The sequence below is a fragment of the Carassius auratus genome, chromosome 28 (assembly GCF_003368295.1).
Source record: "Carassius auratus strain Wakin chromosome 28, ASM336829v1, whole genome shotgun sequence".
NCBI lineage: Eukaryota > Metazoa > Chordata > Actinopteri > Cypriniformes > Cyprinidae > Carassius > Carassius auratus.
The window spans coordinates 20,854,859-20,872,243 of NC_039270.1; the positions used below are offsets into that span (position 1 = coordinate 20,854,859).

Below are 17,385 nucleotides of genomic sequence, written 5' to 3' on the forward strand. Positions count from 1 at the left end.
ATGGGATTTAAAAAAATGCAAATAAATAAATATCCAAATATGTAATAGATCACATCTGCCTAAATAAATATTTAACTGTTTGTCTATTTGTCTATATATTTATTTATTTATTTGCCATTTGTATATAAATAGTCTAACAAAGGAAGCAAATTGTATTATTTTTTAAAGCAATGCACCTTTGTTAATCGTTTTATTGTAACGTATTGCGTCACCAATTAGAGGGCACATTTAATTAAAGTCCCTATTATGTCCAATGACGTCACATCATTGAACCGCATATTGAACAGGCGTGTTGCGTGAGTTCTACCAAAAACACTGCATGTTTTAAATACGATTTTAACTAGCCTATATAAAAGTTTTAGAAATGTTTCAATGTTTTGACGTTTTAACTTCCCTGCAGGTAAGTTAAATATAAATTTGTACTTTAAAAGACAGTGATGACTTGAGTAGTAGGCTATAGTTAATTCATATAATGTTGTCGTTGAATCTCGTGGAGGCATGTCTCGCGGCTGTGCTGACGTGCCTGAATCTGCGAAATGAAGATAAAAGGTCCTGCAATCAGAAGAATGCTCGAATTGAGTGCGAGACGAACGTGCACAGAGTCCTCATACTGGGTAACTCTGAGTTGAGATATCTACACTGTTCTTGTGTTGCCATAGGCGAAATCGTTGAAATCTAGCAATGTATTTGTAGTTTTTTTTTTTTTTCTCTGATTTCTGCAATAGTAACTTTACCCTGTTTAATACTACTGTGCAATATTTTATTCGAAAAATAGGTACTCCAGAGAGTGGCAAAAGCACATTAATCAAACATATGAAGATCATCTACAGCCATGGCTTTACAAAACAAGAGCTCATCAGCTTCAAGGTGCAGCACTAACTTATTTAAATTGGTTGATATTCATTATCATTTTGCGTTTACTGATACAGCGTCAGAACAGTTGGAATTCTTACAGTGTGTTAATATAGGGTTTTGTCAGGCTTACTGCATTAGTTCTCAACATCAGAACTAGAGGTGCATGCAGTGTTTAGGAAAAGTTACACTATTGCATTTATTTCCTCCCTTTAAAAGTAACTCACTCTTTTAAGTTATATTCATTTTGAGTTAACTTTTTTCACCTGGGCTGCACTTGCTAACAACAAATATTAACAATAACACAATTTTTTCTGGTAATTCTAAAATGTGATGTTTAACTGAATACATTTTTGCTTATTCATATGGTTGAAATGGACCATCAAAGATGTTTGGGGAAAATTCTCAGCTTGCATTTCACTGACTTCATTAATTCTTTTGAAATACTGAATCTGTTTTTGAGCAAGTTGGATAAGAAAATAATGTTCACATTTAGTCTAGAACTACAATAACCATGTTTTACCTGCGCACACAGCCTCTGCACCTTATGTCTCACAACATGGAAACAATAGAGATCTCAATCAAGAAACAAATTGAAAGTTATTTGCAAATAAGAGCACAGGCTGCAACCATAGACGGTAAAGAAAACAGGCTGCAACATGATCTATATTTATAATATACCACCACATGCCATTCTTCATTGCCCTAATAACTTTATAGTAAAGCTCCTAATATACATCAATAAAAAGTTAATTAGCTGTATTTTGATTCACTCCATATTTAAGGGGGAAAAAAGTGTTTTAAATGTGTACAGTTACTTTAAGCTAATTGTGTCTAAACCACAAACTAAATATTAAAGACCGAAAACTCAAACAGTATTTAAACATGAACCATTCATAATGCAATAAATCTATGTTTAACAGTCATGTTTTGTGCTTTACTGAAATGTGTCATGGCTTGTATGATATGAATAGTAAACCATATTTGACTATGCTGTAAGTAACAGTGCTACCACATTAGTGTATCACTATTACCACACTGCATGTTGTACCATTCTCCAAATGCTTAATGTGTGTTTGACTTCTAAATGTACAGCCTGCTGTGTTGGATAACCTGCTGACAAATATGAAGTTTGTGCTGCATGGCATGGGAATGCTGCGCATTAATTTGTCAAACAAGAAAAACAAGGTGAGTTATGCAGACTATTCCGTCCATAACGATGTGCATGGCAGTTCTGCAGTTCCCAAATTTGGATTAATTGCGAAAAGGCCTCTTTCTGTTTTCTGTCTCAAAACTAAACATGATTACAGTGACATTAAAAACGAATTTCTGAACATGCACGTGACACCAAATTGGCTTATTTGTATCTCAACTTTCTATTCTATATCTACACCTAAAAGCATTCTAAACTCCTATATTATGCATTATATTGTGGGAAAATATTGTGTGGTTATAATATAGAACATTATAAAAACAAACGGCAATTGTCATTTAGGTACTGTAGGACCAGGTATGTGCCATGAACTTTTAGACTGAGCAAGAGTTCTAATACACATTATAATTTGCCCAAAACAAACTATATCAGTTAATGTTGTGAAAGTATTACTGAACAGGCAGGGTTACAAATATGGGACAGAAATGCCTTCTTTTCAACTCTTATTATTCTGCTTTTTTGTTTGTTTTAATCATGATCCAATTTAAAATTATTAATATTATTATTTTTTTTTTTGACCTTTATACGACCAGGCCAGGTCTTGACAGAAGTTTAGACCGATTCAAAAACAGGTCATTCTGATTTTTGCTATGTTTTTATAGGTCCATGCACATGCAGTCTTGTCATGTAAGTGTTGTGTAGGAGAAGATATGGAGCTACTGCCATTTGTGGCTCATTCATTCTGCAGTTTGTGGGGGGATCTGGGCATCAGGGCAGCAGTGGTCAGAGGCCATGAGTTCCAGCTCAATGATTCTGCACTATAGTGAGTATTTACTTTTCTGCCATTTGTACCATTGCATAATGAAGCTATAGTTTCTTTTGAATGCCACTGTTTTCTTCACTGACATTATAAATTAGTTAGTAAGAGCTAAGCTCGGCTCACTTGCAAAATCAGATGTCCTCAATACCCATGGCTGAATTGCCCTTTAGCAAGGCACTGAACCCCCAGTTGCTCCCCGGGTGTTGGATCTATAGCTGCCCACTGCTCCGGATGTGTGTTCGTGGTGTGTTCACTTCTCATTGCTGTGTATGTGCACTTGGATGGGTGAAATGCAGAGCACCAATTGCGAGTATGGATTACCATACTTGGCAAATGTCACAACTTTCACTTTACCAACAGTAATTATAGATGCTGTATAGAATATAAGCTTTTATTTGACCGGGACATCTGTCCTACCACTGGGCTGAGTAATCATGAAGTATTTTTCTGCATCCTGATAGCCATATTAATAATGTCACATTTATTACAGTAAAATTCTCCCCATGAAGAGATATTGAAGTGTGTAATGTTTGTCCCTGGAAACGATGATGCAGTCATTGAAAACTATATGTTCCTGTAGCAATGCCCCAGTTTCAGGGGCGTAGATTACACGGGGGATGTGTCCCCCACACTTTTGATAACACGGAAATTCGTCCCCCACACTTTATCGGTCAATTGTGTTCGTATAGAGGTTTTCAAGAGCTGGAGTGAATAAATTAAAATTTTAAACTCAAAGAGACAGGATAGTTTGCGCATGACCTGATGTTTTATTTGGACCTAGAAGGCGAGACGAACATCACAGAGCGCTAAACTCCCCTGCAGTGTGTGTTTCATTCATGCTCTAAGCCAGAAGCGCTCTCGCGCGCAAAAAAAATCATACCAGGAAACTCCTAATATGGACAACAGGGTCCAACTATCGTTGTATGAAAACAGTTGTTTATACAGAAAAACCTTTTATACAGTCTATGAGAAAATCAGACACGATTGTGACAATGTGTTTTTTTTTTTTTTTTCAAGTCATCTCCAGCAGGTGATAAAGTATATGAAAAATGCTATTATTACAGTATAAAAACTATTCTGCCTTATTATGTGATAAAAAAGTGTTTGTAGTATATAAACAAATCATTATTATTTGTTGTCTGGTGATTTATAGATTTCTAAGCCAATTAAAAGCTAGAAATTTGAGAAATTTAAGTTGCCTATAGTATCCTACCAGTCAGAAGTTTTTGAACAGTAAGCTTGTTAATGTTTTATTAAGAAGTATCTTCTGTTCACCAAAGTACATCAAAACAGTAAAAAATTTAAATATTTTTACTAGCCTATTTAAAATAACTTTTCTATGTTAATATTTCAAAATGTAATTTATTGAGATTTTCAAAGCTGATTTTTTTTTTTTTTTTTTTTGCATCATTACTCCAGTCACACAAATTTTGATATTCTGATAAAAAACTAAAATACTTATTATCATAATGTTAAAAACAGCTAGAGTAGAATATTTAAGGTTTCTTTGATGAATAGAAAGTTCAGAAGATTTATCTGAAATATAAATATTTTGTAAAATTATGTCTTTATCATCACTTTTGTTCATTGCTAAATAAAGAATCATTGCTAAATAAAAGTATTCATTTCTATAATTTATTTTCCCCCAAAAAAACAAAACAAAAAAATAAAATTATACTGACTCTAAGCTTTTGAACGGAATAGTGTATAATGTTGCGAAAGCTTTTTATGTCTCACAAATGCTAATCTTTGGATCCTTCTATTCATCAAAGAATGCTGAAAAATGTGCTAATTTTTTTTAAATATTGCAAATCAGCATATGAGAATGATTTCTGAAGGATGTTACACTGAAGACTGGAGTTATGATGCTGAAAATTTAGCTTTAAATCACAGGAATTATATTACATTTTTATTTTTTTTATTTTAATAGTAAAAATATTTCAAATAAATGCAGACTTGGTGAGAAGAGACTTCTTTAAAAACATAAAAAAATCTTACTGTTCAAAAACTGTTGACTGGTAGGCTATATAGATAGAAACGTTATTTATATATGTGTGTGTGTGTGTGTGTGTGTGTGTGTGTGTAATTTCTGTCCCCCTCACTTCTGAAAAGATGGCTACGCCCCTGCCCACTTTGTTAGTATTTGCGTCATTTGCAAATACAGCTCTTATCTGGCTCATTTCAGGGACAATTGCTTGTAATGCAGGAGATTTCAATTATGTTGGGGTTTGCCAGTTATTCTTATGTAACATTATGCTTTCATGAGAATTTTAAATGTTGAAATGGATGAGGAGTGAAATGCTACAATGAGAATTTACATGTTGATAGATGTATCGGTTGTAATAGCTATTTAGAGTCTTTGTGTTTGCAAGTTGCTCCAACAATTTGGAGCCTTAGGAAAATAACATCAGAACATAAGAAGTTTCTCATCTCATATTCCCGAATGAAAGATTTATGGCTGGATAATCTTTTCATCTTGCCATTTGGAATATAATCTCCATGTTTGACCAAATGGCTTGCTCTTTAATTCCCCTATTTGGTTTGATATCATTTTCCAAAATTGCAAATAAAGAACATGATGAGTGACTTATGTGGTGATAGTGAGGATAGTTTATGAATGACAGTTGCAGGAGATTTAATACTTCATACTGTTCTTTGTATTATCTTGCAGGTGACCACTGTAATTACTTTCGAGGGGAAAATGGGCATGTGTTTTGTTTTTTTTGTCAAATTGGGCATTAAACATTTTGTGCTCTTGCTTTTTCCTCTGTTTTGTATGCACAAAAATCTAGTTTTTTTGAGAATATAAGTCGCATCATCACACCAAACTACATCCCCACTAAAACAGATGTCCTCAGAGTGCGAGTAAGGACTCATGGTGTCATCGAAACCCAGTTCAGAGTCAACAACTCTCTGTACAGGTAAACTGATTTCTGCAATATTATCATAGCTAAAAATGTATGATTCTATGTCCATATTTTCATTACTGACTGATTTAAGATGATGTTTAGCAGAGTGTTCATGTGGCTCCTTTCCATACAGTGGGTTTGTCAAGATTAAAAAAAGGATAAAAATTCAAATTAATGTACACATGGATTTGATTTAAATGGAAGAGAGCACACTGTATATTTCCATTTAACTTAGTCAAATTAGTTTAATAGTTTTAACTTAATTTTTCTCAAGTCATATAAGATTCAGCTTTAATTTAATTTCATCAATAATTTGTTTGTAAATACTGATTTCTTTTTATTTATAGGCTATATGATGTGGGTGGCCATTGTTCAGAAAGAAAGAAGTGGTACAGTTATTTTGACAGTGTCCAGGCAGTGCTGTTTATGGTGGCTCTCAGTGGGTATGATCAAAACCTTGATGAAAATCATTCCAAGGTGAGTAGCATACTTTTTTTACTTTCTAACTCTAGAATGCTGTCTTAGCTGTTAAAAAAAAACAGATGGTTTAGTTAGATAATTAAATTCTATTTACACTGTTAAAATAGCAGGATTTTCTGCCATTTTATAATACTAATTGTAAATAGTAGAATTTATCTGAACCTCAGTATTATAGTACATTATAAAACTTTATGCAATAACGTATTGAGTGTAAATTATAATTTTAATTCAAATTATTAAAGCGGGGGTGAAATGCTCGTTTTCACTCAATATCCTGTTAATCTTGAGTACATATAGAGTAGTACTGCATCCTTCATAAATCCAAAAAGTCTTTCGTTTTATTATATTCATAAGAGAAAGATAGTCTGTACCGATTTTTCCCGGAAAAACACGACCGACTGGAGGCGTGACGTGTGGGCGGAGCTAAAGAATCACGAGCGCGAATAGGCTTTTGCGTTGAGAGCATGTGGAAGCTGTGACATTACTGTGAGGGAAAACCCATCATCCAAAACAAACCATGGCTTACAGTCAGAATCAGCCGTTTATTTATGATCCAGAATCAGATCCAGAGGCTGAAACTGAACGAAAGCAGCAGCAGCAACGACTCGCTCCGAGCGGGGCTCGAACCCGGGTCTCTGTCATAGGAGGGGACGCACTAACAAGGAGGCAGAGATATTTTAAGCAGTTTTACTCACTGCCTGCGGTTCCAACACACGATCGTGACCCTTTTTTCTTGGGATTGTATCATCCTTAAGAAATAAACGATACGCAAATCTATCGTCAAACTGGGCCTTGTGAACAAGCATCTTCGAAATGCAGGGAACAAACAAAAACACTTGCACAACTCCGTTGATGCTCTGTAAAAATAAACTCCATCCACTGGTCCCTTAATGCTGTTTTTTTTTTTTTTTGGTAATCTGTGCAGGGTTGTCTTGCCCTGGCAACCAAAAACACACTTCTTTTGTGACTTTTCGCGACGCTCTCGCTCTGATCAGTGAAATGTCTGTGCTGCTCAGCCTCGCTATACGGGAGCGCGCACTCTTCCGGCAGAAGTGCGTCAGGACCCATATAAGGAAATTCCGCTCCATCTAACGTCACACAGAGCCATACTCGAAAAAAACTTTCCGAAACTTGTGACAAACCGGAAGGGGTATTTTGGGAACAAAAATACTCCTTCAAATGTACAACTTAATTTTTTAAACTTTGTCCATGTTTAGCATGGGAATCCAACTCTTTAACAGTGTAAAAAACTCAGTATGCATGAAATAGCATTTCACCCCCCCTTTAAACTGACGCCACCTTATTGGTACAATAAAGCCCTCCTTGCAACTACCCTTACCCTGCTTGATACTTTTTCTGCTTTTTGATTATTTCCTTAATTAAAATAAAAAAATAAAATAAATGTCTTTCTGATGTTATGAGATTTGAAAAGGGAGAAAAAAGCTTAGACACTAAGGAGATATCTTGAGCTCTTGCAAAAAGTAAGAGTCAGCTAACAGCACAATTGTATGAATGATTCGGGAATAGGACAGAGCCTTTTCACCCTTTTGTCTATGCCCTGTGTTGTTTTGAATGAATTATGTGAGTTACATTTAATTAAACGGTTTCATTAAACAATTTGTTAAAGTTCCTTTTCAGTCGGTCACTCTTCGGACCGACGAATATGGGATATTGCTTCGATAGACTTCAAGTGTAAACTAAACTAGCCAATGCACATTGGCATGCAATTATTGCATCCAGCTGCCGCTGATCACTGCATGAGTATAAGAGGGCAGCAGGTGCAATGCATACAAGCTTTTCGCTTCGGAGCCGAGCGTTAGTATCGCTCTGCTCAACTGTGTTTGCTGTGAACTACGAGTTCAGCACGCTCTCGGAAGCTTCGTGTGTTGGCGTGACGGCGCTTCAGCGGCGGTCGTTCCTGTGTCGAGTGGATTGCACACTTCAGGCTGCACTACCCCTGTCGTTTTGCAAACGGCCAATTCCCCTGTGCGCCTCAGCACTACAAGAGCATTTCCTAAAGAGCAAATTTCTCTAAAAGAATAGAGTCTCGGCTGCCCAGAAGCAGACTGAGGCGATCCGACACATCCTGCCCCGGCGAGCAGTTGCTGCCTCCACCCACCCGCTGGCCAGCAGTGCCACAGCTTGCTCGTCGCTGAGGGCAGCCCCTTGCATCCACCCCCACTCACACGTCGCATCTGCAGCAGCCTCCAAGTGGTGCCGTGGAGCTGGGCGCAGGCAGGCTGCCCCTCCTGTCCTGGCCCCCGTCAAACCTGGTGGTGAGCAGAAGAGCAAGAGGCCCCGGGACTGGTGACCCAGAGAAAGGTAGCTGCTTTCTGGGGGATGGTGTAGGCACCTCTCCCTCCCCTGGAGGAGGGCCAGGCGGAGAATCTGGAAATCTCGACAGGAGAGCAGTTTTGTCCCTCTGTGGGTCCCAGGAGGGCACGGAGAGTTGCAGACAGCCAAACACCGGACCTCACTCATCCTCCTCCTTCGCCAGATGGCAGCAGCTGGCAGTTCAAGAGCATCAACAAAGGCCCTACTCATGCTCCCTCTGCCAACCCGTGGAACCAGGTGAGCCCTGCACCCCACACTCGCACCACACTCCGGCCTGCTCACAAGACGCCCGAGTTGGGTCCCTGTGTTCCACCTCGCTGCCCCACTGCGGGTACGGCTGTGGTTCCGCTGGTCCCGCTTGTACGGTTCTTAAGCACCTGGTCAGCGCTACCCAGCCCGTCTCGCTGGCTTCTACGAACTATCAGCCTCGGCTATGCGATTCAGATCGCCCGGCATTCCCCCAAGCTCTGCGGTGTCCGCATCACTACAGTGAAAGCGTCCGATTCCCTTGTCTTGCGGGAGGAGATCGCAGTCCTGCTGGTGAAGGATGAGATAGAGCCGGTCCCTCCAGCCGATATGAGGACGGAGTTTTACAGCCCGTACTTCATTGTACCCATGAAAGGCGGTGGGTTACGACCGATCTTGGATCTGCGAGTTTTGAATCAGGCTCTCCATTGGCTACCGGTCAAAATGTTGATACAGAAACGCATTTTCAGGTGTGTCCATCCCCAAGATTGGTTTGCAGCGAAGGACCTGAAGGACATGTACTTTCATGTGTCCATCCTTCTGCCCCACGGACCTTTTCTGCGGTTTGCGTTCGAAGGACTGGCATATCAGTACAAGGTCCCGCCCTTCGGGCTGTCCCGGCCTCCCCCTGTCTTCACGAAGACAACTCGCCCGCCACCTCCTCCTTTGGAGTCAGAAGGTTCCGAGGTCACTTCGTGCCATTCACATTCCAGGCCTGCTCAGTCGTACAGCCCACGAGATGTCTCGAGCAATGCTCCCGGGAGAATGGCGACTCCATCCCCTGATGGTCCAGCTGATTTGGAGGCGGTTCAGAGCCACTCAGGTAGACCTGTTTGCTGCTCCAGAAACCTCTCACTGCCAGTTGTTCTACTCCCTGCCCGAGGGAACTCTCGGCACGGACGTACTGGGACACAGCTGGCCACGGGACCTACGCAAGTATGCATTTCCCCCAGTGAGCCTTCTCGCACAGACATTGTGCAAAGTCCGGGAGGACGAGGAGCAAGTCTTGCTAGTAGCAACTCAGACCTGGTTCCCTGAACTAGTGTTCCTCTCAAAAGCCCCTCCTTGGTCTGTTCCTCTGAGGAGGGATTTACTGACTCAGAGACGGGGCACCATTTGGCACCCGCGTCCAGACCTTTGGAAACTCCATGTCTGGTCCCTGGACGGGACGCGGAGGTTCTAGGTGACCTATTCCAAGAGGTAGTGAACACCATCACTTCGGCAAGAGCACAGTCTATGAGACACGCTTATGCCTTGAAGTGGTACCTGTTCGTTGAGTGGTGGTGTTCTCACCGAGAAGACCCCTGAAGATGCCCGATTTGCGGTCGTGATATCCTTTCTGCAGCAAGGGTTGGAGCGAAGGCCATTTCCCTCCACCCTAGAAGTCCAGGTTGCCGCTATTGCTGCGTACCATGACCCCGTGAATGGGAAGTCTCTGGGTAAGCATGACCTCATCGTCAGGTTCCTTAGAGCGGCCAGGAAGTTAAATCCTTCCCGCCCCCCCCCCCCAATACCCCCGTGGGACCTGACTATAGTGCTTAAATCACTACAGCAGGGCCCATTCGAGCCTTTGCATTCAGTTGAGCTAAAGTTTCTTTCATTGAAACATCTGCTCCTGCTTGCACTGGCCTCCATCAAGAGGGTAGGGGACCTGCATGCATTTTCGGTTGACGATTTGTGCCTAAAGTTCGGGCCGGCTGACTCCCAGGTAATCCTGAGGACCCGGCCTGGCTACGTGCCCAAGGTTCCCACTACATCCTTCAAAGACCAAATGGTGAACCTGCAAGCACTGCCCCTGGAGGAGGCAGACCCAACCCTGACTTTGCTTTGTCCCGTCTGAGCATTAAGCTGCTACGTAGACCGGACGCAAAGCTTCAGGACCTCAGACCAGATCTTTGTCTGTTACGGAGGCCGGCAGAAGGGGAATGCTGTCTCTAAGCAGAGGATGGCCCACTGGATTGTGGATGCCATAACCCTGGCTTATCAGGCTCAGGATGTGCCCTGCCCGTTCAGGTTGCGAGCTCACTCAACTAGAAGTGTTGCATCCTCCTGGGCGATGACTCGTGGCACCTCGCTGACAGATATTTGTAGAGCTGGGGGCTGGGCGACCCCTAACACGTTTGCTAGGTTCTATAGCCTTCGTGTAGAACCGGTATCCTCCTGTGTTCTCACCTCAAACGGGTAGTGGCACTGAGAGGCCCCGGTTAGTGTCGGCTTGCTAAAACTGCTCCAGAGTGTCCGTACTGTAGACCCTGTTGAGATCCTCCATCACCCTAGGCAGCTGGACGCGGCGGAATGGCGCCAGGCCTTAATGATGAATCCGTGAGAACCATGGAAGGCTGGGTTCCATATTGAGACCTAAGCTGTACTCGTATGTGTATAGTCCACGGTATAGCCTTAGAGCCTGTGTTTCCCGGCAGACTTCTTCCTTCCCAAGAGGGTTTTAACCACCTCAAATTTCTCCATATACACTTAAACAGATGCTATGTGTATTTGGTCCCGAGACCTCCTTCGGGAAGGATGGGGCTTCCGCAGCGTCCCTGTTCCAAATGAATGGGTACGTTTTCCCAGTGTTATCCAATCTCACCCAGTGAGGTAGTGCTTTGACAATGGTGAGTGGAACTACTTGTTCCGAGCCCCGGCCTACACCTAATAGGGGTGCAGGCGGCTCGCACAGGGCACTGGAAGGGGCAGCACCCATGGCGCTTTGGTAGGGATCCCATATTCGTCGGTCACCGACGTGGCGTCGAGAGTGACCGACTGAAAGGGAACGTCTCGGTTACGTATGGTAACCCTCATTCCCTTAAGGAGGGAACTGAGACGCCACATCCTGTCGCCATGGTTGCTGTACCGCCGCTGAGCTGCCAGGTCCCCTTATACTCACGCAGTGATCAGCGGAAGCTGGATGCAATAATTGCATGCCAATGTGCATTGGCTCGTTTGGTTTACACGAAGTAGATTGGTCTTTTGAAGCGATATCCCATATTCATCGGTCACCGACGTGGCGTCTCCGTTCCCTCCTTCAGGGAATGAGGGTTACCATACGTAACCGAGACGTTTCACTCTATGAATACAGTAATGAACATTTTCAAAAACTAGATGACATTCTACCTGCCCTTCAACCATCAAAGATTTTGTACTAAACATTTTATTGGACTGTCCAGCTTTTAATGTACAGAGAAAACTCACTTTGAGTTCAGTCAAATTTTGCCAGGAAAGTTTTTAAATTTAACACATGTAAAAAAATCTTGCATGATATAACTTGTATTAGTTTTATATTTATTGTATTTGTTATATTGTTGTTTTTATTTTGTTTTTTTTGCCATGAAAATAGCCTTTCATGCTGACATGGCATTACATAAATGTGTACTATGTACTATACTATCAACATCGAAGATTAATAGGAAAGTTTAAAAAGTGCAAAAAGAGGAAAAGATGAAGAGGATTGAAAATTGCTCCTGCCATAGATATTAATCATACCATGTCACACTAAAATCCCAAGCATTAACAAATAGTAACTAAAGGTTAATTTTTATTTTTAATAACAGAACAGTCTCCATGAAAGCCTGGAGTTCTTCAGATCCACCTGTAACAGTGTTTTTTTCAGAGGAGCTTCTCTGGTGAGCTGCGTTTGTTTGTTTCCTGTAAAATCTGACATTAGGGCTTCCACATATTTAGTTGTTATTGTCATCTTTGATATGAGCCAGGGTTCAAAAAAATATATTTTCTTCAAAAAAGATGATGATTATTCATGCTATTACATGAAGTTTTATTCTATTTGTACTATTTTTTTTTTTATAAGTCCATTGAAAGAATCTATTTCTAAGCTCCCCCACCCCACCCCCACATAATCATGCACAATTGTCTGCACTCATTGAGATTCAGTGTGTACAACTAACCTGATTCATAACAAGTGCTGACCTCTCTTAACACTCATTCTGTACCACTTCAGTTATGCATTTCCATAAGATGTCTTTATCCATTAGTTAGTGCTTCTATTAAGAATTGTATAAAAAAAAAAAATCAGAGTGTATATACTAATTAATATAAACGATTTGTTCTGCAAAAGACTAAAATACTAGGGATGAATGAATTGAAAAGATTGAATGGCTTCAGATGTTTTTCATTTTCTTTTAACTTGGCGTTTCAATACATTTTTTCAGGTTTTATTTATGAACAAAATCGATCTGTTTGCTGAGAAAATAGTGTATTCTGGGAGACACCTGCGACTATATCAGCCAGACTTCAAAGGTAGTATACATTTATTTTATTTTGTTTTACAGTCTTTTTGTTTATTTCTGTGGAGCATAACTTTTACAGGGTTTATAGATAAGCTTGCTAAAAGTACAAAGTATTAAATTAATGACCATAGATGTTTGCTTCTCTCTCTCTCTCTGTGGATTTCTTGCCCTTCCATGTCTAGTTGACCTTTTTCTGTGTAACTTAAAACTAATAATCCATCTTCTCTGGATACCTCATGTCACTCTAAGAACACCCTAGGAACAATGTTTAAGCATTGTTTGCCTAATTTCTGTGCCGTTCCGTTTTTTTTTTTTTTTTTTTTTTTTTTTTTTACACATCCAGACACACATGAAGACTTTAGTCTGGCATTAGGCAAATCATTATAGTTGTCCAGTGTTTTTTCTAACTGTGCGCTTTCCCACACTTGAAGAAGATAGTTCTCACTATTTGAAGAATTAAACTGGATTCCACTCAATGATTAGGCCTTTGTGAATTTCTTTCATTTATTTATTATAGCATTTAGCTATGTAGGTGAAAAACCTTTAAAGATATAAGCATAGTGTAAATCAGCAAACCCAATAAAATGCATAAATTAGCAGGTTACACATGACTCCATTATAAGACTTTTGCTAAGGTAGACATCACTAATGTTTTTAAGGCAGGGTTTAGGTTAGCTTTTTTTTTTTAAACTGTACATGCTACATGTGCATATGGCCAATACTGTATGTAATGGTAGTATATAATTGCATAAGGCCATCATTGTCTTTAACTTTTGGAATGATATTTGGTATGAATATATTATAAAGTAATATATTAAAGTTATATAAAGTTTGAATATATTAAGGAATTGATTCATTTGTTTCTATTTGGGATGCAGGGTCAGACCGTGATGTGAGTTGTGCTGCTCAATATGTGACTGACCAGTTTCTGGCATGCGCTACCACCTCAGGCAAGATGTTGTACTCTCACTTCACCAATGCCACAGACCCCTCCAGCGTACATGATGCCTTCCAGCTAACCATGAGTGCTATTGTTAAACATAACCTTCAAACAATCTCACTTCTCTAATTAATTTTTTATTCACATTTTTATTTTTGTCTGTTGTTTCTGTGTCTGTTTTTAACAATTGCTTATTTTGAATGGATCATGAAATCCATTTTAATATTTTAATTATAGGCATGTTTTTTTTACCGGTTTAGTTAATTGACTTAATTGTGTTATCATTAAAGTGTTGTAAATAAATGGGTTAAATTATATTTAGTTGGATGTTTTGCTTGGTACTATAATGTGTCTTACAGCATGTAAAAAAAAAGGGGGGGGGGGGGCGGGTCTGGTCATTTGATATATTGGCCATTTACTTGATGAGATATTAACATTTGATGATATATTGACCATTTACTTGAAATAACTTGATCAGTTAAAAAAAAAAAAGTTGGTTTATCAAAATGAAAAAAATACTGGTTCTTTGTGGTTGTCAAATATTAATGGAACATGTTCGTAGGCAATGTAAGAGATTATATCTGCGATCACTCCTGTGGACACCTGTGTGTGAACTTCATGCATCCACTAAAATCCACTGCCATATTAATAGACACATGAAAGTAACTGTAAAAACTACATTATAGTTTGGTTGTGAATTAATGATGACATTCATTTTATTCGACATTACTGCAGTTTTAAGAGTGCATTAGTTCACACATTGCTCAAAAATATTTTGGAATGATTGAAAGGTACTGTGACCATTATAAGCTGCCGAGACAGATTCTTGAGTCCAGGCTGAAGATCACACTGGCCCCACACTTAAATAAGCTACTGCCAAGTCAAGTCACCTTTATTTATATTGCGCTTTAAACAAAATACATTGCGTCAAAGCAACTGAACAACATTCATTAGGGAAACAGTGTTAATAATGCAAAATGATAGTTAAAGGCAGTTCATCATTGAATTCAGTGATGTCATCTCTGTTCAGATAATAGTGTCTGTGCATTTATTTGCAATCAAGTCAACGATATCGCTGTAGATGAAGTGACTCCAACTAAGCAATCCAGAGGCGACAGCAGCTATGAACCAAAACTCCATCAGTGACAGAATGGAGAAAAAAACCTTGGGAGAAACTGGGCTCAGTTGGGGGACCAGTTCTCCTCTGACCAGATGAAACCAGCAGTTCAATTCCAGGCTGCAGCAAAGTTAGATTGTGCAGAAGAATCTTCTATTCCCTTTGGTCTTGTCCTGGTGGTCCTCTGAGACAAGGTCTTCACAGGGGATCTGTATCTGGGGCTCTAGTTGTCCTGGTCTCCGCTGTCTTTCAGGGCAGTAGAGGTCCTTTGATCCACCATCTTGTCTGGATGCGTACTGGATCCAGGTGACTGTAGTGACCCTCTGATCTGGATACAGACTGGATCTGGTGGCCACGGTGACCTCGGAACAAGAGAGAAACAGACTAATATTAGCGTAGATGCCATTCTTCTAATGATGTAGCAAGTACATAGGGTGTTATGGGAAGTGTTCCCGGTTCACCTAATTAATGCAGCCTAAAAAGCCTTTAACGGATTTAGATATTAAAAGCATATTAGTATGTTATGTGTAAGCCAGGTTAAAGAGATGGGTCTTTAATCTAGATTTGAACTGCAAGAGTGTGTCTGCATCCTGAACAATGTTGGGTAGGTTATTCCAGAATTTAGGCACCAAATAGGAAAATAGGATCTCCCGCCCGCAGTTGATTTTGATATTCTAGGTATTATCCAATTGCCTGAGTTTTGAGAACATAGCGGATGTAGAGGATTATAATGTAAAAGGAGCTTATTCAAATACTGAGGTGCTAAACCATTTAGAGCTTTATAAGTAATGAGCAATATTTTTAAATCTGTACGATGTTTGATAGGGAGCCATTGCAGTGTTGACAGGGCATTTTGGACTAGCTGTATACTAGTTTGTTTACTAAGCGTGCAGAACAACCACCCAATAAAGCATTACAATAATCTTAACCTTGAGGTCATAAATGCATGGATTAACATTTCTGCATTTGACATTGAGAGCATAGGCCATATTTTAGATATATTTTTGAGATGGAAAAATGCAGTTTTACAAATGCTAAAAGCGTGGCTTTCTAGGTAAAGATTGCCATCAAATAGCACACCTAGGTTCCTAACTGATGACGAAGAATTGACAGAGCAACCATCAAGTCTTAGACAGTGTTCTAGGTTATTACAAGCAGAGTGTTTAGGTCCTCTAATTAACACCCCTGTTTTTTCAGAATTTAGCAGTAAGAAATTACTGGTCATCCAGTTGTTTATATCGACTATGCATTCCATTAGTTTTTCAAATTGGTGTGTTTCACTGGGCCGCGAAGAAACATAGAGCGGAGTATCAACAGCATAACATTGAAAGCTAACACCATGTTTTTATACGTCTTCATCCACTGCTACGAACTGATGACGGTCATATAAGTACGATTCAAACCATGCTAATGCACTTCCATTAATGCCAACAAAGTGTTCAAGTCTATGCAAAAGAATGTTGTGGTCAGTTGTGTCAAACGCAGCACTAAGATCCAATAAAACTAATAGAGAGATACACCCACGATCAGATGATAAGAGCAGATCATTTGTAAGGAGAGCAGTCTCAATTCTATGATATGGTCTAAATCCTGACAGGAAATCCTCACATATACCATTTTTTGGTACTGTCATGGAGAAACTCACAGCTTTGCAGCTCTGGAAAGACATCCTTCACACAAATAGGCTACAGAGAGAAGGAAAAATAAATTAAAATAATTCAGAAAAAAATTATCACAATATATGATAATTGTGTTGTAATTCAATATATGCTTTGATATTGTAATATCAGTTTGGAAGCAACTGTGGTAGGAACAGGATCGTTCATGGTTTGTTGGAGTCCTGAAGCTCTGCCCACGGAGTAGTAACTCGGTCTGGCCGCTTGTTTGTACCAGGCTGTCTGTCAGATCTTTCCATGCTGATGTGTTGTTCCCTGAAGCTCTTTGGGCTATGCTGCCTTCATCTGTTTGCAGTCGTTTATATATGGAGATCCTGTAGTCATGATTCATTGCTCAGTGAGTAGATCATGGAGAGCTAGCTTAGAGATGGATAGTTGTTACTTTTTATTACTTATTACTGTAGAGCCAGGGTTATTATAGTTAACTAAAATTAAATTATACAAAAGATATGTAATTCACTTGAAATGTTTACTAAAACAAAAATACACTTGAAATGTTTACTAAAAATATGAAAAATAAAATAAAACTATTTTATTTAAGCTAGTCAATGAGGCAACAGTTCTCATTTTCATTCTTGATAAATAAATAAACATTTGGCCTAAAGACGTTTTAAAAT

General features: G+C 39.6%; 1 protein-coding gene across 1 annotated transcript; it reads left to right on the plus strand.

The window, feature by feature from the left end:
* Window positions 1-268: 268 nt before the first annotated feature.
* Window positions 269-14,294, plus strand: LOC113047108 (guanine nucleotide-binding protein G(o) subunit alpha-like). Its single transcript, XM_026208383.1, has 10 exons — window positions 269-400; window positions 497-614; window positions 776-867; window positions 1,948-2,040; window positions 2,668-2,828; window positions 5,618-5,746; window positions 6,082-6,211; window positions 12,343-12,414; window positions 12,958-13,045; window positions 13,914-14,294. Exons 1-10 carry the CDS (start codon window positions 365-367, stop codon window positions 14,102-14,104), a joined length of 1,110 nt encoding a protein of 369 aa, XP_026064168.1. The 5' UTR covers window positions 269-364; the 3' UTR covers window positions 14,105-14,294.
* The last annotated feature ends 3,091 nt before the right edge of the window (window positions 14,295-17,385 follow it).

Bases quoted from the DNA above. Each gene is read 5' to 3' on its own strand.
- LOC113047108 (XM_026208383.1), top strand. From the start codon at position 365: ATGTTTCAATGTTTTGACGTTTTAACTTCCCTGCAG. The intron at 401-496 runs GTAAGTTAAATA...AATCTCGTGGAG, and splicing joins ACGTTTTAACTTCCCTGCAG to GCATGTCTCGCGGCTGTGCT. The intron at 2,829-5,617 runs GTGAGTATTTAC...ACAAAAATCTAG, and splicing joins CTCAATGATTCTGCACTATA to TTTTTTTGAGAATATAAGTC.